Below are 22,460 nucleotides of genomic sequence, written 5' to 3'. Positions count from 1 at the left end.
CTTTTGGCACAAGAGGTAATTGCAGAGAATTATTTTGCCTTAACAAAAGGCAATACTGCATAACTTTTTCCACACAAGATTTCTGTGACAGTAGGAGGAAGACAGAGCAGTGTCCATTAAAGATTCCAGGGGCATTTTGGCCCTGTCTGCACACATAAAAAACACTTGCTAAAATGGTCAATTTTCAATTAGGAGATGAAAAGTTAACCTCTGTAAATTTGCTTGCTTGATGACATCTGCAAATGAATTCTGAGAGAAGATGATATTTAAATAAGCATTTACACCAAAACATGTTTCCCTTTAATCTGAGATTACTTATTGATGCAGTTTTCTGTGCTGAGCTATACAGCAGAGCTTTAAAAAAAACCCAGGCACATCTACAATAAAAGACATAAAATCAGCAGAAGTACTGAACATTAAAATTTTCTTTCCATAAAATAAATTGATTGATTGATAAAATGTGCATCATAAAAAAAAGCCTATTAGCTCTCAGGAAAAGGAAGCTGATGTTAGTGTTCATTATACTATTCACTGTAGTATTTGATACAGATGGCAGAAGTACTGTACTGGAATAAGCCATCACAAAAACCTTCTGCTGGGGAACTAGAAACCTTGCTAGCTGGTTAAAAAGAATGTGTCCACAAAGTAAATCCTGTGGACACCTCATTCTTACACCATCAAACTGTAACCTGCCCATGGTGACTGCAGCTGGCACAGAGGGTGAGCACAGCGTTTTCATAGCTGCTCAATTTGCTGCTTTTGTGCTCTGCAAAAAGGGCAGTGTGTTGCCTCATTTTAAACAGGGAAGAAAAGAGGCAAGTAAAATATATGCATTTTCCCATACCACAAAACCAATCCAAATTAATTGTTTTATAACTCCCATCTTTTGTACAAATCACAGGTTACTGAGAACATGTGCATAATGTGTATCTGGATTAGCAGCTGGTCTTGGGCACACCTGCAAGATCATGTTCCTATAACCTTCAGCAGCAGGTCAGCGTAGCTTTATTTTAGTTAACCAAATACTTGGTACATCCCTACTTATGATTTATTCCTCAACAATTTTAGTGATAAAGGAATCTTACATTGAATGATTTATTGCACTGAGTGCCTCGGAGGATTGCTCTCCTTCCATGCAGCCTCAAGTACTACGTAAATTAACATTCATTTGAATGGATGCTGCACTGAGGGCTCCTGACAGAACGTGCATCAGCAAGCAGCAGTGAGCACAGCAAACTCTTTATGTGGCAAATAGGAAAACCTGTTCAGTATTACACTTGTGTTCTCTCCTGAAAAGCAGGCATCTGTTGGGGATCTTAATAAACCCTGAGCTAAGATTTGCTGCTGCCTTGTAACCCTGCATTAGAAACAATCTGTAAAATGTACAGATATTCTTCTGGAGGAAAAGCACAAGGCACTTCAGAGAGATCTCACACAAAACTCCCCAGTTTCAGTCCATTTTATTAATAGTGTCGGAAAAGGGTTTGGATGAGGTAACTCTTACTGTCTTAATGTTGAACTGTGATGATTTACAACACTTTAAATCAACAGACTCTAAGTCAGGACCCACCAGTTTTAAATGGCTGACTTTGGTCATATTAACTTGAATCTTCCAGCCTGTGACTTTCATGGGATTTGTATTTAAACATAAGTTAAATTCTGAAGTAGAATTATAAAGGTTTTGAGTTTAACTGCATTCTATGGCTCAAGTCTGCAAATGAGCTCCAGTTCTAGTAAAAACTGAATGCTGGTCTATATGAATGCTTAGTGGAACTTAATGACTTTCTGAGCAGCTTTGCTTTGAAGTTTTAGCAGGTCTGTTCTGACGTCATTTACATTACTGAATACCCAAATCTCTTACTAGAGTAAAACATGACCAAGCTGCTCTATTTTCGATCAGACTTACTGCCTAATTCTAAATGAATCTGAAAGTAAAGGCTTCAGGACTGATTGCAAATACTTAGAACTCCTGTAAGTAACAACATTCTTACTGTATTCTTATTATTTTGATTTATTTTTGGTTTTTGCTTGTTCTTTATGGTTCTTTTTCCACTGGCTTTCATTAATATTTATTGTCTGCATTCAACAGCAGCTGTTTGATGAGCTGCTACTTACAACAAAAGAAGGAAAAGAGGGAAATACAGCTTGGTATACAAAACGAACTCCAGTTTGATTTCAGTAAAGATAGCAACCATAAAATCAGTGCAGTGAGATTTCTTTATTCGCTTTCTGCTTTGCAGAACCCCGGAGTTGACTTTGGAGACGTTTCTGAAAGAATTGCTCTGCGACAGCGACTGCAGTGCCGGAGCTTTAAGTGGTACTTGGAGAACGTGTACCCTGAGATGAGGGTTTATAACAACACAGTCACTTACGGAGAGGTACAGTATGTCTTTGGGAACACATCGTGGCTGCATTCGAGCAGTCCTCTCCTTTCAGTGCTGGGTGTCAGGATGTGCAGAGCAATTACAAATCAGCACAGCAGCGACAGCAAAAATGCCCTCCCCTCCTTTTAGTCAGCACCAAGGAGTGTGGCTTTGGAAGCTCCGTTCCTTTCGTTGGAGTGCAGCTGGTGAAGTCATCCACAATGACGATGACATGCAACCGCCTAGGCTCTCATTTTAAAATACTGAGACATAAGTTTGAGGCAATCATTTTCCCAAATAAGACGTCACAGTCATCATGAAAAAACATCAGTGGTCAGCAGAGCTAAAACAATTGTGTACATGAACGGCAATTAAATCCAAAGGCAGGATATTTTTCCCACAAGACAACTAAATGGACACTGTTCCTTTCTCTGCCACTTGATTGGCTTCATATAAAAATCAGTCAGGCACTTGAGACACTGATACAAAGTGCAAGTTCTATTGCATAATATCACTTTGCATCCTAATACAACTATCCCCATCAGGAACTGAGAAAAGACACTGAGCAAATTCAAGAGGAGCTGTTGGTATCTGTCAGCTCGGAGGACGTCGTTAACAATGAAGAACATTGGCAGAAGTGCCGATGTTGTGTCAATTATACCAGACCCTGAGCAAGCTGGGCTCTAAAACAAAGTTTGTTCCTCTTGAGCTGTCACATAGAAGGTTCTTGAGTCAAACAGGAAGTTCAGTGATGCAAATATCTATTTCTTTAACAGTTTAAATAAAATAGAGCCATGCAAGCTATTTAGCTGGTATAAACCAGCCTAGGTCCCTTTCAGTCATACTTTAGGCTTCATCCTAAATGACACCGAGCTTGTTATTAAATACTTTCTCTTCTGGTTGTTTTCCTGGAGGAAAAGACGCCTGGATTTTTGTGAGTTTCAAGGAGAATAAATGTATTGAGTAGATGTGAAACAGATTGAAACAGTAGTAAAAATCTATTTCCTAGTGACTCAATTCCCATTTTTTTAAAGCCATCTCATAAAGCTGTCTTCATCTTCTTTAGCCTTTATAGCACCCAAGCCATAAAATAAACCTCCTGAAATTTGGTTGTTTGTGAGCCCCCTTATCCAGTCAGATTCCCTGTTATGCTTGTACACTATAATATGAAGGATTATATACTGATTTTTTTTCTGGTGCCTTATGCAGCAGCTGTTCCTATATTATGGGGGTGGCCAGACAGGTACTTCACAGTCTAAAGCAAAACTTACCTGTTGAGTCTTTTGAAGTGTCTGTCTAAGTAACTTCTTGTTTATGATATCCCTAAAATTTTTCTATGTCCAAAATATGTGTGTAATGTTTCCAACCTCAAGAGAAATGCCTGTATTTTAACAAGAGCTCCATCCCATTTTTTATAAACTTGTAAATTCTCCTTGTCTGGGGAGTGCAGGAATTTTTAAGTACCTTTGATCTCTGAACCTGTGCCCTTTCATAAAATGTGCTTTATGTCAGTTCTGTACATAACAATGTACTATATTGTCAGTTCAAATAAAAATTTTTCACATGGTTTTTTGGTTTTATAGAAGCAATAGGAAGAAAAAAAGCATGTCACATCCAACACCAGTCCTAGGTAGTTCCTATCCTGTTTGTAAAGCCACATTCTCAACAAATAGGGTCAAAATTTATGTTTGCACAATGGGAATTTGGAGAAAAACTTGGCCTGGGTTTCTTAGGGTGGATTTTAAGAAGTTCTGATCCTTGAGTAATTGCTGAAAACACATCTCTGCCCCAGGGTCTGCAAAGACAGCAGGTTGTCCAAATAATGTCTTTTCCTGGAGCAGATTCACTGGTGGCACCCTGTCGTAGCTGAAGGAGAAGCATGTGTCTCTCAGAGAGCAGTTTTACACAGTACTTGTTCCAAGAGCTGTAGCACAGCTGAGATTTAGCTGGACTGGACTAAAATCAGGATTAATTTCCAGCTCAGCTGTTTTCATTCTGATCTGGTTACAGGTGCGTAACAGCAAAGCCAGTGGCTACTGCTTGGACCAGGGGGCCGAAGAGGATGACAAAGCCATCCTTTATCCATGCCATGGAATGTCCTCCCAGGTAAATGGTGAAAATCCGGTAATTAACAAGAAACCTTTAACTTAGAGAATATTCAGAAGATACAAAGAGTCATTTGGTATATTTGAGTTGTGTTTGGCAGTATAATTCCTGAGCTGCAAAGGCAAATGTCTGGCTTTACTCCAGTCTGGTTGGGTGCCTTTTCCAAGGTTGTCCAGCATGTGAATCTATACTTCAAAACTGCCAGTTAGGAAAACAGAAGAATCACATTATTTTATTTAAATAACAGGGATCCACTGAAGATTAATTAATTTAGGTAGTCTGTGTGAGGGAGCAGTTCTTCTTGTTATGACATTACTTATTCAGGGTACCTCTTTAATTTAACTGTTCCTTGGTCCAACAGACTCCTGGGCAGAAATTATTTAGCAAGCTGCTGATTTGATTCCCTGAGAAGGCAAAAAGTTAAGCACGTATTTAACATCAACTTCAAAGGGAATTAAGAATACCCTCTAAGTTAAGACTTTTCTAAAATATTTCTTTTCTAAAAGATTTTTTTTGTCAGTCCCTGTGCATATTATTATTTTCTTACAGATGTCTGAAGATTTTAAAATGACATTTCTTCTTTCTGTGCTCGTAGTGATGTTACCTGTTTTTTAAATACAAGTTGGATAATATTTAAATCCAGGACTTGAGCTTCTTCTGAAATGCAATTCCAGTTTCTTTTGAAGGAGCATCTGAATCAAAACTATGTTAATGAACATTCTCATGTGTAAATAAACTCTGACCTTATCAGGCTTAACAATTATCTGAGGTTCAGTCATACATATATTGATTGGGAGTCCTGGCACGTGCATCACCACGGAGGCAAAGTGAGATAGACAGTAATTCCTACTGGCATAATGTCTATCTTTGGCAGGATCATTATGGAGTATTTGACTGACACTCTCCTAGTAGAGGTGGAAGGAGCAGCCTTTAAATAAGGTAAAAAAATAGCATTGCTTAATTAGATGTAAATTAGCTTTTCAAGAAGACTCTCGTTAGAGATGTTAAGGTGCTCAGAGAGAGTTCAGTCTCTTGCTCCATTCTAATCTGAAAGTTGCAAATTTAAGTCCTTCCAGAAAGTCCCCTAGCAACATCTAATCTCTATCAGTGTGCTAGCACTTAAAAGAGTAATGAAGTAAATGGTTCTGACTGTAATTTATTTTGCAATTTAAGTCCTTCACCTGCTTGTTTGCCTCCATGATTCCTGTTTCACAGAGTAGGCTTTGACTTCTGGAAGAAAATAGATGAGGCCATAAGTTATAGTGAATTTCTTTGAAGGTACAACATGCCCAGCTTCTCCTGACTAACTTGGGGGTATAAAGTAGCTCCTTTTAGCAACCAGCTCTGACCAAGTGCCAATGGGACAATGTAGGTACATTCCCACAATCCTTTGACCCTGGTTGTGAGTCTGATAGTCCATTTCCTGCAGCAAGCCCCAGGTATCTTGGGTTTATATTGCATGATGAAATAACACTGTTCCTCAGGTGATTCTGGATTTGGTAAAGAATTTTATGTAAAACACAAAGAACACATTGTACAGTATGGCACATTTATTTCTTAAATGGCCCTACCAAGCTCTTCGTTAAATTCCTTACCCTAATACAAGAAGAGTGCACAAAAATACCCAGATATTTTCCCTTTTAAAGAAATTTGATACTTCAAAGTATTCTTCAGAAATTCGCAAAATATTTACTGCCTAGAAACTTGAAATTGGGTACTGACCCATTAAATCCTGCAGGTAGATCTTCAGTGTCCTGTATATGTGAATTTTCTGGAAAAGCCTGAAAAGTTGGCTTTAGACTTCACATTGCAGCCACAAGCTAGAGCTGCTTTGTTATCAGCACTGTATAAACATATAAAAAGAGAAACTCACTCTTTTCAAACCCGTAAGATCCAAAGTATTCCATGTGTCCAAGAATTATCAAAGTATGGGAAAGGCAAAAAGTTAATTTGTCAAATCATCCTGCAGCACTTTTCATTTCCCTTTAAAACAAACAAACCGACCAACAAAAAACAGGAAAAGAGTTTTCATTCTGCAAAATACACCAAGTGAAGGTGATGAAGAGGTGATGTTTTATCTAAGTTGAGTATTTCACAGACAAGCATGGGTTGGAGCCACTCAAATGCAGCCAAGTTAATTAATGATTACACAGCTGGAAAACTTCTGTCATCTCACTACAATTTACAAAATTAATTCAGTGTGAGAACCACAGCTGCACAAACCCTAATCAAGGATATTCAAGCACATAGCATGAAAGGTGTTGACAGCAAGCGTTTTAATATATTAAATAAACATTTTTAAAGCCCCTCTTCTAATCAGCCTGGGTGAGCATAGTTGTCTGCTGCATTTAGCTTTCCATTTTTGACATTTTTCATCTCAAGCATAGGATATAAAATACCCCTACTGAGCCAAGATTTGGTTTATTTGTACATGCCTACTGAACATAAATTAATATAAATATGGAACTCACTTTCCCCAGTTGGGTTATCACTGGTTTTCATGTGTCCTACCAAAGTGAAAGCCTCTCCCAGTTCAGCTACAGACAGCCTTGTTTGTTGTTTGTACTCTTCAATTCTGACAAGCACCTTACCAGTGATTTTAGTGTACTCATGGTTCCATGGAAACCCACACAAGTCAGGCAAGTGTTTAAAGAAAGCTGAGTTAGGGATAAGATTACTGTCCATCTGTGATAAAACATTCTTTTTCTCTATGTCTTACCCTTCTGTTTCCCTTGGATGTTGTTGTCCTGCATTACAGTGGCAAAATAAAGCCACTCCACTGTGACTGCTCCATGAACAAAATGCCTTTCCCTATGTGTATTTTCAAGATCAGTTTTCACCATGATAAATCACATCTCTGTAATGACATCAGCTTTTAAATTTCTTTATTCAAACAGGGACAAGCTCTTTAACGGATGCTCTGGAATGCATTTAGCCTGAGTTTACATCAATTTAGTTTAATGAGTTTGACTTGAGCTAAGTCATTGTAAGCTAACAGCTAGGAATATCCAGACAAGGTTTTGCATCAGTCTGAGTCGATTTCAAAACCTATTTTACAGAAAAGTAGTGTCCTTTTTATATGTGTTCATTGGATCTGAAGTTTGAGTCTAATGGCTTTCAGGAAAAAACTGTTTGCAAATACTGCTGGGAGAAACAGTCCAGGACTACAGAAGATTTGTAAAGAAAGGAATATATTGGAAGTCTTGAACTGCTTTGCCTCTGTGTGTGGCCTCCATTATACAATCAGCTGCAAAGCCCAGTGGTGCTATAGCATTACATTATACCCTTTCATTGTAAAATAAATTTTTAAAAAAAGTGGGATTGTGAGGACAGATACAACGCCCCCAAAAGTGGAATGTGTTGTTCTGGAAGCTTCTTAGAATGGTTATAGGACATGCAGGTTTTGAACCATCTGAGAGCACTTACACAGCCCCAGTGGAAATATTCACTGCTGTGAATGCTGTGATGTGGAGCTGGTTATATGGTATGTGAAAGAGAGGAGAACTTAATGAAATGGCATCTTGGGACAGAAGGGCCACGGTGAACAGCCTCCTTCTCCACCCTCCTCCTTTCCCTTTCACAGCAGAGAAAGGGGAGGCACTGCAGCTGTGAAAGAGAGAACTCCCTCTGCATTGAGATCAACCAGAAGGAAGGGAGAGCTCCGTGCTGGGATTCCCGGGGCTTGCAGCTGCACAAACAGACGGAATGAGAGGAGATGAACGGCTCCACTTAAACTGTTGCTAAAGGACAGATATTTAACATTTTGCTGGGCAGAGCTGTGACTGCCCAGACTTGCATGCAGGGCAGCAGGGTGGATAAACAGGTAGTTTCTCCACTTGCAGGAAGAGGTGGGTGAGATTCTGGAACAAACATGGAAGTTTGGTACCTTGTGATCTGTTTGCCTTGAGGGGACAGGGACTCTGGAGATGTAGGGAGTTTGGGATTCCTGCATCACTCTCTGTTTCAGTTCCTGTGTCAGCTTACAGCTTGCTTTAACCTGCAGAACTGAGGGACCATTAAAGATTGCCTTTTGCCTGGAGAGCAATAGTGAGAGAGAGGTTAAATTGAGTGTGGAAAGCTACCAGGCCCATCCTAGTAACTGTTTCCTACAAACAATCAATCACCAATCATTGTAATCATTTGGTGCTTTTTTCACTTGACTGGAAATTAGCAGGAAGGGATGTTTTTGAAGTCAAATCCTCCAGTTAAAAGCTGCCATTTTCTTACCACATTGACACTCCTGGAGGATCATGTTCCATAGGCAGCAGCACTGACTATTTTTGATCCAGGTATGGTGGCTTTGATAAACAACCTTTGACATCTTTTGCATTCTGCTCAGATTTCTGGATGTTGAAGGGAAAACTATCCTATCTTACATCAGTATAGAAGATGGTATCAGGATTAGATCTTGAGTGTTTAATAGAGCACTTGGCTTCAGTGTCATTTATGTGAATCCTTCAGCTCTTCCCAGATAAAAGAGAAAGGCTGAGTGAAGGTCCATCCCCATGTGATGTATAAAAGTTTGCTTCTGTTCTGCAGCTTGCAGTTTGGAGTATGTGGATACTGAAGGATCTCAGCCCATCAAAACTGGCACAGATTTTTTTTTTTAATTAATAAGATTTAATATTTCTTAATAAAGGGGACTTTGTCATTTGATTTTGGCTGGTTGGCAGCAGGATTTTTTTTTATCATGCCTACAGTCCTAACACAAATTCAGGGATTATTTCTTTGTGGATATGTTAGTGACACTTAACATGAAATTTGAACAGAGAAGCCATCATTTTCATTGACTATATCCCAGTTCCTGCTTTCTAGCCTGTAGTAATAAGCAACTTATTTTAATGCTTATTTTATTTTCGCAGTTTATGTTGTCTCTTGGAAGTTAAGATTGGAATTCTTTGGAGGGAGATGTTATTAACCACATAGTAGTTTCTTGAACCTTAATTTCTGGTCTGATTGTGCAGAAGCAGGCACTACAGCTTTGCTATGTAATATGGTCTGAACTGAGATAATTCTTTGTGGGTGGGTTTTTTTTAGAATTCTATTTTATTGCAGAATAAGCCTAAATTTTCATGACTGTTGGAACAGCCATAAAAACTTGACAGAAAGTGCAGATTCAGGAAATTAAGCCCAAGCTGTTCCATTTGTCTCGAGATTGTACAGATAAGTTTCCTGCACCAAGCCATCCCTGACCCTGTTGAGCTGTAACACAACTGCCACTTTCAATACTGCAGGTGGTTTAGAATAGAGTTAATGTGTCTTCCACTTCTAAAGCCTAAGAGAACTGGTACTTTCTGCTTTGACAGGCTGCTCTATGACAAAGTCTTTCCCAAGTACATGGCCACTGTGATGCAGAGCACATGTAACTCTCTGGCTACTGAGATTCTGATGACAGAGAATGTTTTAGACTGTTTTAATATTAGTACAGAAAATGCTGCTCATCTCAAACCACAGGGAAAATTGATCCTATCCTACAGAGCAGATAGCCCATTATAAACAGTGCGTCTGATTATCTACCTAAGGCAAAGCCAACAAGCTTGTGGGGTGGGATTTTGGGACTACAGAGAGGTAATACACACTGCAAGATGAATACATTTTCTGGTCAGTGTTTCAGCCATACCTGCAGTTCATTTGAACTCTGCTGAAAACCCATTAAATAGAAGTGTGAAATATACAATCAGGTTTTACTTTAAAAAAAAAAAAAAAGAAAGAAAGAAAAAGAAAAAGAGAGAATGTTGTGTTTGCTTTGGATTTTTTTCCCAGCTCCTTTTTATGTGAAAAAAAAAAGTTAATTTGTCAGACCTGGCAAGTCCATTCATAATTTGAATTACTTTGCTTGCTTGAGCTTCTTTCACATATGTCCCTCCTAACCTCAGAGTGGAAAAAAACCCCAAAAGTGTCTTGATTTAGTGTGTACAGACTGTGCCATGACAAAGGCACTGTTCATACCCAGAACAACCTCGTGTGGTTATCTCTCTGCTCTTCTCTCTTATGTAGGCTCTGTTCTACCTCTGTGCTTCACATGGCTGCTCTGAACAGAAGTGGCAGGTGGGAAAATGAACACATACTATGTCAAAGAGCATCTGGTCTGGGAGCAAGTAGACCATGCTCTTTTTACCACCAGCAAGAAATGATTATTCACAGCATGATTCTTCTGAGGTTAATAAGGATGGCAGTAGAAAGCCAGACTCTAATTTGAGTTTTTTGATTGACTCTTAATGATATCTCACACACTGGTCAGTGGCATCCAATAAATGGCAGGCACTTCTGACCTTCCTTCCCTTTCTTGTTAAGTAATTTCAGCCATATAACAGCAATAAGCCCAGACAGGCAGTGAATTTCCTGGGTGGTAATTGCATTTCTTTGGTGGCTCAGATCCTCACCCTGCAGCATCCAGACTCACAGCACACAAGCCACGTAGCTGACTCCACTCTGCAGTCTTTTGGCACCTGGCTGTTGCACTTTCAGAGTAAGAAGGGCAAAATATTATGCTGGTTTAATGACTCTGGGTTTAAGCACAGAAGTGAGAAGTAGATAAGTCTGATCTGACGTATTGGCCTGCTGCCAAATTAGCATCGTGCACTTTTGCTTTAATGTGCTTCACACAAAACTGAAATACCAGAGTGTCATTGTTTATTATGTAGGCCTGAAGCATATGTTAGCAAATTTGCTGCCATTTCCTTCATGGTTTCTTTTTTCCTCTCATATTTTTGGATACTGGTTGCATGGTTGGATTTTTTCAGTAACATTTATTTACAAAAACTAATTAGACTTGTTGCTATCAATAGCCTCTAACAGAGCTCTTAAGAACAAACTGCACGACAAAATTGACATTGTGTCCTTGTTAAATCAACTCCTGCTGAGTGGGCATGATTTACATATTGATTACTTCACTTTCTTGATTGCCCTTTTTACAGTGAAATACTGGGTGGGGAGTGGTGGGGAGCAGAAGTGTGGGAGAAGGGACTGTTGTGTTCTAGGTTTTACCAACAAGGTTCCCAAGCTTTGCCCTTGAGCAACGTGTGCCAGACCCAAGGTGCAGCAGGACAAAGGGCTCCTCACCACCTCAGAACTTTCCTTTCTTCCCCAGCTTGTCCGCTACAGCTCAGAAGGTGTCCTGCAGCTGGGGCCACTGGGCTCCACCGCATTTCTGCCCGACTCCAAATGCCTGGTGGATGACGGGAAGGGCAGGACACCCACCCTCAAGAAGTGTGAAGATGTCCTGAGGCCAGCACAAAGGTTCTGGGATTTCACACAGGTGTGGAAGAGCTCAGGAAGCCTTGTAGAGATAAATTGGAGAGGGATGATGCTCTAGAGGGGATTCCGTGAAAAACAAGGATGTCTTTAGAGGGCTGTACTAGGAATTGTCCCAGTTGCCTTTTAGAAATAGTCAAATATGTTTTCCATAGATCATGTGCTACCCAGGAATATTCTTTCATTATTACTATAAATTTTGGAGTATGCTTCCTAGGAATTTTTACTTATCCTGTCATGGAATATTCTCAATTTCTGTCATGAAAATCAAGAACATGCTTGTAATTGTTTACTGTCCAGGAATTTTTGTGTCTAGAACTTTTCTAGAATTCATCTAGCACCTTTATGGGCTTTTTGTTTTTTTCTTCTTTTTTTTTTTTTAAGATCTAGAATCTTCAAATCATTTTTAAGACTTTCAAAAGCATTATTACGGTTTCTGGGATTTCCTATTTCTTGGGCTTATTATTACTATAAATTTTGGAGTATGCTTCCTAGGAATTTTTACTTATCCTGTCATGGAATATTCTCAATTTCTGTCATGAAAATCAAGAACATGCTTGTAATTGTTTACTGTCCAGGAATTTTTGTGTCTAGAACTTTTCTAGAATTCATCTAGCACCTTTATGGGCTTTTTGTTTTTTTTCTTCTTTTTTTTTTTTTAAGATCTAGAATCTTCAAATCATTTTTAAGACTTTCAAAAGCATTATTACGGTTTCTGGGATTTCCTATTTCTTGGGCTTCTGGGATTCACTAGTGCTTTTTAGATATTTTCTAGTGATTTGGGGGATTTTCCCAACAATTCCTAAATCTACAATTATCAAGGAATTGTTTTGGTACTTTGTATGCATTAGCTAGCTTCTCGTAGGAATTTCTAGCACCTTCTGGGGCATTTATCACTTGATATATACAGAAATTTCCATGCATTTCATAATGTTTTTGAGGATTTACAGATCTAGTACTAGGGTTTTTTTCAGTCTGTTCCTTCCTCTAATCCTTTTTTCTCCTTCTTTTTTTTTTTTTTTTTCCAGAATGGTCCAATCATCAGCAGAGACACTGGCCGTTGTCTAGAAGTGGAAATGTCAAAGGATGCAAATTTTGGGCTCAGATTAGTTGTACAAAGGTGCTCGGGGCAGAAATGGATGATTAGAAACTGGATCAAACATGGTCGACACTGACTGTGGGGCTGAGCTGCCTCTCCTGCTGTTGTCCATTGCTCAGTGTGCCATATCTTGTGAGGCATTTGTCTTAAAGCAAATTAGTTTGAACAGGTCTTAGCTCTCAAGAGTCCTCTATAGTTGGGCATTCCAAGGAAAGAAAGAAGAAAAAGAAAAGCAGACACACACATGCCCTGTTTGACTCTTCCTTGCTCCAGCAGATGATGTGGGAAGCTTAATGAGAGTTTTCTGTTGATTTGGAAATCTTGTGAAGATCAGAACTCAACAGGAAAGTGGATTCCTTAAGCTCTCCTAGGGGAATGGATGGACAGATCTTTCTATGCTGAGTTCAAAGGAGACATCTCAATACTGCCTCATAAAGAGAGTTCTCTGATGGGTAGCTTTTTAGCTTTAAGTTTTGGACTGGTGCACAACTCCTATGGTGAATAATTATGTGCCTTTTTTATTGTACTTCGTATAAAAGAGGACTGGAAAAATCCTACCTTTTCAGCATGTCTGGTTCATTGTACTAAACAAGAAGATCTGTAAATAACACTGGAAATATATTATAATAGATGATACATTTCAAGGTTGATTGTTTAGGAGTCTCTATTTCTAGAAAGAGACTGTTCTGCAAATGTTTACAGGTGGTTCTCAACCTTTGAGCTGCTGGAAAGCAGCATTTTAGAGACCTCTTCTAGTTAGACACAGGTAAATGTTGAATAGGTAAAATAGCCACACGCTCCGTTATATTGCCACGTTTTACATTTGTTGGCTGTAGAGGCATCACAATTTAGCACTTGGATATTTGGCTCTCCCGAGGCAGTAAATGTACTGGCAGATGGATGGATTTCAGGAGGTCTCAGCTGGCCCCAAAGCCCTGAGTGTGTGTGGGTCTCTGTCCTGCAGGTCACTCTCGTCTTGTTCCAGAGACTGCCTGGAACAAGGATACTCCTAATTCTGGAGATAAGTTGACTGGCTTAGGTGCCATCTGTGGAGCTTAATAACTCAGATCTTCCATTTGGTTTCCCACCCTGTGAAAATGTCAAATGTGAGCAAATACACTTTGTGAGCCCTGTCTAGACAAATTTCCTGAACAAACCAACAAAGTCTTTTCAGCATTTGAAAAACAAACACAAGCCTAGTGATAAGAAGGCAAATTAGAGCAAGAGGTAGGGAGCATATATAAATACTGTTATTCTGAAATATAAATATTTTACTGTAGCTGACCCACTGGCAGCATCTTTGTGAACCTGAATTTAAAAAGGTATCCAGTTGCTCATGCAGGATCTGTGCATATGGACAGAGCAGTGACAAGGTCTTATCCAAAAGGCTGTCAGAATTGATGGCCACTGTCATCAGCAGGTTTTGGATGGGGCTCTGTGGCACACAGCTTTTCAGTACAGATTATTTCAGTCATACTGAAGGAGAGACACAGATGGTATCTGTTAATTTCACTGTTTAATATTTTATAGTTATTTTTTAAAAAAAATGTTTTGTTTTACTGAGCCAGGAAAATAGGTAATTGCAGTCACTGTGGTACTGTGAATCTTGGTGATCTGTTCCTTGAATAGTTTTTGCCATTCCTATTTCAAGGCATGCTGAACAAAACTGAATGGAAACAGTTAATTTTTCAAGGGCATGATATGTAATAAAATATTTACTTTTAACATGCAAAATCCATCAATTCTTGTCAACTCTTGGTTAGTATCTAGAAAGCATATCACTATATTTTGCCCCAGTTTTATTCTTGAAATAGACTGTGCAAGATGCAATACAAAGCCTTTTCTCCTGGAGTTTACTTGTGGCTAATTGCTGATCTTTATTCATGTCACATGGACCAGGTTACACATGAATATACACAAAAGAATAATTCTGGGTGAGATTCTAGATACAGAAATGCTTAAAATTCCATGTTTTTGGTAAGTTGAACAAAACCTTTTGAACAGTGTAATAAGACCTGCAGGGAGAATAGCATCTTTAATAAATCGAGCAATGCTGGATAAAATCACGGACAATCTCAGTTTTCAAGCCTTCCTGCAGGTCCAAAACATGTAGGAAGCTTCAGGCTAAATATAGATTGGGAACAGCTGCCCTGCATTTAACCTCCTTGTGTTAACCTATCAGACAATTTAAAATTATATTTGCCATCTATGGAGCAGGTGTTGAAAGCTTTGTACAGGGTGAATTTGTGAGTGAGTTTTCATCTTCTCTCCAAATACAAGTTCCACCTTTTAAATTGTATGAAAGCTGTATTCTCCTTTTGTTTGCTCTGATGGAGTTTTACTCGAGGGAGGTGAGAAAGCGAAGGAAGGAAAAGATGGTTTTACCAGGTGAGATTTAGAGGAATACCAGGTTTTAAATCTTCTCTCCTAAAAGGGGTCTTGCATGTGCAGTTTAGGAGCTTTGAAGCTGAGATGACCAGATAGATCTGTGTTTACTGGCAAAGATTTCAAGGGAGATTTCAAACCTTCACTCTGACACAACTCTGATGACATAAAATTGGTTGTCTTGGAATTTTGCCACTGAGTGCTCAATGCAGAGCATTTGACCATGGCCACGCTGTCTGAGAGTGGTCAGTCCTGGCAGGTTTGAGTGCCAAGGCCACCAGCTGCAGGAGGCTTGCAAGAACCAGACTTAGGGTATAAGAAGGAAAACAGGTTTTTGTGGTAGATAAATGGCTTTGAGATTTACATAATAATATAAAAGAAATCAAATAACTCTTAAAAGGTGGAGTTGGTATTTTATGTGGTTGTCATTTTTTTTAAGATTTGTTGGAACAATTTCTTATATTTGCAAAACACATCTGTTGGATTAATTTTACTTTAGTCTTCATCTGTAAGAACCACTGCTTTGGCTGTGGTACTAACATGGTGACTCTGCATGTGAGAGAGTCTTAAATATTCTCTCATCAAAGGAATAATAATAAAAAAAGCCTTGAATATTATCTCTTTTAACCAAAGTCTATGGTTCTTTTGTCAGTGATTCACCCCTTAGTATAATCTGAAATCCTGCTTAATGGTGTTCACATTTTCAGTCTTGTTTCCTACAGTGCAGCATTCTAGATCTCATGAAAAGTATTCAGTGTAGTGTAATATGCCTTGTAGAGAAAATTCAGTTCAAAGGCTTCAGATGCTAGTTTGTTTGATTCAGGAGATTATGGAGCTAAATACTAGGTCATAGGACAAAAGAACAGAAGGTAAGAAAGACTATCAAGTCTAGCACACTGTTGTCAAAGGCAAGGCAGGAAAAACGTACTTTTTAAAGTGTGTCAGGGTCCCTAAAAATTAGCTTGAGTCCCGTGGTAATAAAAAGCCCTTTCTCCTTTGAGAGCTACAATGTGTTTTCCAAGCTGAATTTAATTTTGCTTTGGTTTAATCTGTTTGTTCCTTAGCCAGAACAGTCCTCTGTCCTTACTGGCTTGCTGATTCCTGAGGCATGCTAAGCTCCAGTGGGAGGGAACCAAGAGAAAAAGTTGGTGTTTTGGAAGGACCCACTGGATTCCCCTGCAATCATATAAGATCTCTGTTGTGTTCACCCACCAGAACTCTTCAGGGCTGTTCCACATCAAAAAAGCCAAACTCAGGTTCCATAGAAGTGATCTAAGACCAAAATATGGAAACAACAGGTCTTCATACATGTTTTGAAAGTGTTGAAGTATTTCCCTCAGTTGAATGAATAATTGGGGGCTCAATGTGTCTGAAGATGAAGCCTTCACAGTCCTTCATTTATATTCCTTTTCATCAGCCTATTCCTTTTTAAAAACTGTGATCTAGTAGATGAAAACCTCACTTGCCATGTGACAAGGGGTGTAATCTATCTGACACAGGACAGCTGCAATTTTAAGTACTTAAGCCAGAGCTAATAAGATTTAATGAAATAGCACCAGTCCTAATCTGTTCTTTAGATCAATTACACAGCATGTAATTCCTTCAGTATCCAGTATTCATTTGAAATGGTTCATTAACAGCCATACAAAAGTGCATTATGGTCTGTTTTGAGATCCAGGGAGCTGGGCTATAAGAAGAACTGCAATAGAAGTTGTAGTTCAGAGGGAATTTGGCATATTATTATTCAGTTAGGACACAAATACCTTTGGTTTTTCATGAGAGGCTTTGAGAGGAAAAACAACTACCAGAATTCACTTGATTAAAGGTGTTTCTAACAATGATGTTCTATTTTTGCCAGCTGCTATTTTGACTACCTGCTTCTTAGTGCTGATCCAAGTCAATGGTAGAGGTCATACCACAGATAAAAGATGGTATTGCAAATTAGAAGATCTAGCTAAGAGGCTGGACAGAAACCAAGGAATGATCAGGTCTTCACATGTCTCTGGATCTGGATGCCACCACAGTAAACTTAATACTCAAAAATTCTCTTTGGAAAGAATTCCAAACTACAGTGACCTCTTTAGTACATTATCATGGATTTCAGAATGGCTTCACAAAATACAGTGACTTATATTACAAAAGCATTAATGACACGTAACTAAAAGTTATTGAGTTCAGGGGTTGTCCTAAATGAAAACAATGGGTTTTGGCCAAGAATGCTTACAAATACCCAGTGAACAATATATGGCAACCTGCTTTTGAAAAACATAATTTCTGAATCAAAGGTTTCTTCAGACATGTAGAAGCATGGATTACTTTTCATAGTATTAGAGTTTCCTATTGGCCATCAACAAGTGTTGTGCAGTTTCCAAACTCTTTGTAATGTTTAATTAAAAAAGAATTGCAGCAACTAGAATACAAGTTGTGACTGCAAATAATTTTTCATTATGTGGCACTTCATCAAATCAATTTGTATTCACACTGGAAAAGTTAATAAATTACTATGCATTTTACTGCTGACATGAGCAGCATGTTTTATTATTGTACATTTGGGAACGTGTATTAAAATTCAAAGATTCACACAAAGGAAAACTAGAATAACAAAGCATATGGGCATTTTAAAATTTAAATTGCACGTAATGTGTTCTGAAAGGTAGTCACCACACACTCGTAAAAGGCTTGGCCCTGAGGGTGCCCATCCAAAACTGGATTGGTAACAGTACAGAATACTGTCATCTATATAACCCAGCATCTCGTCACTGAAAACAGTCAATAACTGGTGTTTAGAAGAATGCAATAGGACACAAGGGATAATGTAGAATGATCCTTTCACCATATATCTCCCCCTAGTTTCTCAGGGTAAGGCCCTCCCAAGCCAGAGGCTCTACACACCCGTCCAACCATTAGATTTAATGAGGACAGCGGGATTGTATGTATCCAATCCACTCAGAGCTCTGGATCTCACAACATCCTGCTGTAATAAATAGCACAATTGCTGCAAGTCAGTACCACAGCCTCTCCATCCATCCATAGGATGCCCCGTAGTTCTCTTCTGGTGAAAAGCTGTGAATAACTGCTGCCAACTCTTTTTTAACACCCTTCTTAGTTTGACCTCTGTCATCCTGTTTTAAAATACATTTCTGAACTGACTGTCGTGCTTTTTTTGTGTCACCAGCAAACAACTTTGTAACTGTACAAGCAGATGCTCTGTGTCATCTCTTGTGCTGGGTGATAGCAGGGTGAGAACCCATCGGGTTCCTGAGGTGCTCAGTGGGATAAAACATACATTGCTGGTTTCAACATTGATTTTGGATCTCAGCCAGGCTGTTTCTGCAGTGTGTATGACAAAGTTTGCAATTTGTGATCAAGGAGAACAGAGCATCTGAGAAAGGCTCCAAGCCCTTCTTTCATTCTTCCCTGCCCTGCGGCTCCTGTGGGGAAGACGCTGTGGGGCACATAAGGTTAGAGCCGAGTGACCAGGGAGGGACATGGCCATGTTCCTGACTCTCTTACACCCCTCTGGTCCAGCTGAATCAGCTGGGTGAGACCTGAGTGCCCAAGTTTTTTCTTTCCCAATTTCTGCAAGGACAGTGACTGCCTAAGTGGAAGAGCAGCTACCGATTCCCTGGTTTTCCCAGAGGAGGTAGGGTTGGCTGTAGTCTTCAGGTGGGTGACAATACCACCAGCCTCAGAAGGAATGGCCTGATACAGCCTTGGCAAATTTAGCTCCATCCCCAGGATCTGTGTTTGCATTCTTTCGCATTTCTTTGCAACTCCATGCTGAGGACTCTGTGTAGAAACGCTGCTCTGTTTCAAGCCAAGGCATTCTGTAGACCCAACTACCTATTGTAATCAAGCCAGCATTTCTTGGATGAAGAAACATCACCTTTAAAGGTACCATATGCTTGCTAGAATGAGTGTTTTGTGGATAATACCCAGCAAAATTAGGTTTGTATAAATATTTTGTCAGCAGTTGTGCATCTGACAACATTTGTACTGCAGAAGTTATCCTAAGCATCAGATTTTTCACGGTGAAGAATGTATTCTGTGGATGTTGCCACCATTTTGTTCAATAAATCTTCATTAATCGACTCTGAACCATTAATATGTGCCTGTAACTGAGCATTGAGTGGCAGTGATAATGATTTTTCAGCCTATTGTGGCTTGGTCATTGTTTTGTTTTGGCTGTCTGTTGTTACTGTAATGTAGTTGAGCACCTTTACTTGATAGACTTGCCTTTGCATCCTGACTCATTACTGGACATTAAAGCAGGGAAACAAGGGCAGGGGTATTTTTCTGCAATGTTGAGGCAATATTTTTCTGTAATGTTGAGGCAAAAGCAAGCAAACGAACAAAACCCCCTTTCTTTACGCTAGAATTTGTGAAACATTCCTAACCTGTGAATTAATCCAAGAGTTTATTTCAGTGTCTAACTATAATCCTAAAAACCAGGAAACAAAACTCATGCAAATTTAGAGCAAGGTCTTTCTGCACTTCATTCTTCTTATCATAAGCTCACTTTTACTGCTTAACTATATCCTACAATTTTCCTTTCAGGCTTTGTATTTTTCTATCAACAATTATTCCTAATGCAGATCTTCTTTCCGGTGTGTTACTGATGTCGATGACCTGTACTGGAAAAAAACAGCCTTCTAACTAACAAAATTCTGTCATTCACAGAACTTAGGGGTAAGGCTGCAACCAGCAAAGTGATGTGACATTCATTGTACAACATTATGTATTTTAGAAAAGCCTAGCAGAGCTTCCTAGTGGCCTCTGTCTTGCTGACAGTGCAGCCTGTGAGATGATTCTTTGGGTGGGCCCAGCTGGCAGAAAAAGTTCTTGAGGAACTCAGAGTTACAGTAATGGGATGGGAAGGGAAGGACAAGGCACATCAGGATTCCCTTGAACTGGAAAAGTGGGGGTTAAGGAAAGACTGAGCTGCAGTGTCCAACCTGGAAAGCATGAACTGACACACAGCAATTCACCTGGTGATAAGGCCTTGGGTTCTTTACACAAATAACTGAGCTTAAGTAAAGAGATTATAACCAGGATTCAGGAAAGATTTTTCTGCTTTTGTGGTTTATTACAGTGAAATCTGCCTAATCTGTTGACAGAGCTCCAAAACACACAGGTCAGTGCTGTGGTGTGTTAGCAGTGAAACATTTGCCAAAACCTATTGAAATTCTTCGTGTACTTCAAGCACTGGCATTCTGAGCAGAAACTGGTGCCACCTATCATCAAAAATGAGGAAATTAAACACCAAAATGATGTGTTTAAACTGAAGAAACTGCTATTTTCATTGCAAAGATGATTGTTTTATATTAAAAAGCAATTAGCAAGATGTTGGGGCTTCTCAGGATGATTCTGGGTGAGGTGGTGACCTGGCCACTCTCACCCTGCAGAGGAGGTCAAGGCTAGACAGATGCTGGATGTTCTGGTTTTGCTGGTCAAAGGGAGAGTTATGAGATTATAATCTGCATCCAGGGTACAAATGCAAGTCCAGCAGATCAGCTGAGGTCCAACTCACTGCAAGTAAGTAGTTAAATATTTTTGTGAATCTGAACATAAATAACTTTTTTCTCCACTTTTTCTCTTTTTAGATGGTGTAAGTCATTTTGAGTCACTCTTGAGAGCAGAGTGTAGGCTCATTAAAGTGACACAGGTATTTTGAAAATGTTTTTCCTTTTTCTTTGGAAGGGTACATTGGAATGATAACCCTGTTGGAGTTTTTGTTTAAAATACTGAGAATACATCCTAGCCTGTCCAAGCCATGTTTTTTCCCTCACAGTCTCAAGCTATCATAATACTGAGGCCCAGGATACTGCATTATGCCTTCTTTTTCTGAAAAGAAATGAAGTTCAAAGCTTCAGTTGGCTCCTGAGGGGCAGTGAGGGATCTGTGTTGTGCTCAGCCTTATTGGAAAAAAAGTCACCACACTTTTCATCTCTTAGAAGCCGGCTTCATGTTTTGATCCTGGAGCCAAATCGCCTTTCTTAAGTCTGAATCAGAGACCCTTTTTGCCAGCCATCAGGCCAGGGTGACACAAGGCTTTTCTCCTTCTTTATGACTCTGTGTAACTATTAAACTTATTCAAGACCTTACAGTTCTAATGGTTTTGAAGTAAATTTTTAAGTTCTTCGCCTGAGCACAAGTCAAAACAGTGAACCTTTAGGTTGTCTTTCTTTCTTTTCCTTTGAAATGCATTGATAAATGCATGGATGATAAATTTAGTCTGAGACAAGTGCACACAGCATCATCACATCTCACAGAATTTTTCTTTCATACACCAGCTGAAGATTCAGCTCAAGTAGAAAAATGCTGGCTGCTTGGAAAAATGAGGCTCCTAATCAGTTAATTTGTGCCAGGCCTGAGGACTTCATGAAAACCTGTGGGTTTAATGTGCCATGTATACATATCATCCATATATTAATAAGAGACATTCTGAAAACTCCTCCTTCTCCTCCTCTTGTTAATGTGCTGATGAAATCTGATTCAAGATAAGGTTCTGACTTACTCAGTGTGTAAATATCGGTGTGACATTTATCACAGAGCTTTTATGTCACACAGAGGCCAAACAGTAAAAGAGCATCAGCACCATCATAATAGTGGAAAAGATGACAAGCAAAAATTATTTTAAATATGTTTTTACAGTCTACACCTCCACCGTGCATCCCTCCCTCCCTTCATGCCCCAAGGTGAGTCTCTTGCTGCCAGAACTAAGAAGTTCTGGTCTAGCGATGTTTTGTTGTACCTTATCACATAAAACAAATGTTTTTCCAAAAGCTTTCTTACATGAAGGCAATGAAGTAAATCTAATCTCTAACGTTCAGCTCAAGCTTACAGAAGGGCAAAGAGGACTCTCTTTGGCTTGGATGGCATTTATGGCCTGCAAGCAGCTCATGGATAGGAAAAGGCACCATGCTGTTCTCTGTAGGATGTACAATCTGAAACAATTTTATCAGAAATGCTGGATAGAACTCTTAATAAGCTGGAGTTAAACAACTGGGTGGTTTTATCTTGGAGGGAAAAAAAACCCAACCAAAAACCAGTACATTTAAAATCTGCCATATGCACAGTAACTTGCAGTTAGTAATTAAATTCTCACAACATCCTTCCATAGTGCCACGCAGAGCATATTGGCTTAGGTTGGCCTGGTTGTCGAGCGTGAACTGAAATGATTTCTAACAGCAATCAAATACATTTTGAAATATGCTCATAAAAATGCTAGCTCAGAGGCTCAAAGCAATAAT

The 22,460-nt window shown here is 39.3% G+C and overlaps 1 protein-coding gene across 1 annotated transcript in view; it reads left to right on the top strand.

Annotated features, from left to right (window-relative positions):
* Positions 1–17,727, top strand: part of GALNT9 (polypeptide N-acetylgalactosaminyltransferase 9) — a 131,862-nt gene extending 114,135 nt beyond the window's left edge. The window contains exons 8-11 of the mRNA XM_008634089.2: positions 2,241–2,378; positions 4,374–4,469; positions 11,560–11,727; positions 12,752–17,727. Of these exons, the coding sequence (XP_008632311.1) occupies positions 2,241–2,378; positions 4,374–4,469; positions 11,560–11,727; positions 12,752–12,898 (549 nt within the window). The 3' untranslated portion in view covers positions 12,899–17,727. The remainder of the gene's footprint in view (positions 1–2,240; positions 2,379–4,373; positions 4,470–11,559; positions 11,728–12,751) is intronic.
* Positions 17,728–22,460: the final 4,733 nt, after the last annotated feature.

Source organism: Corvus brachyrhynchos, unplaced genomic scaffold (assembly GCF_000691975.1).
Source record: "Corvus brachyrhynchos isolate BGI_N302 unplaced genomic scaffold, ASM69197v1 scaffold114, whole genome shotgun sequence".
NCBI lineage: Eukaryota > Metazoa > Chordata > Aves > Passeriformes > Corvidae > Corvus > Corvus brachyrhynchos.
Note: the sequence above shows the minus strand (reverse complement) of the source record. Positions and strands in the feature narration are given on the sequence as shown.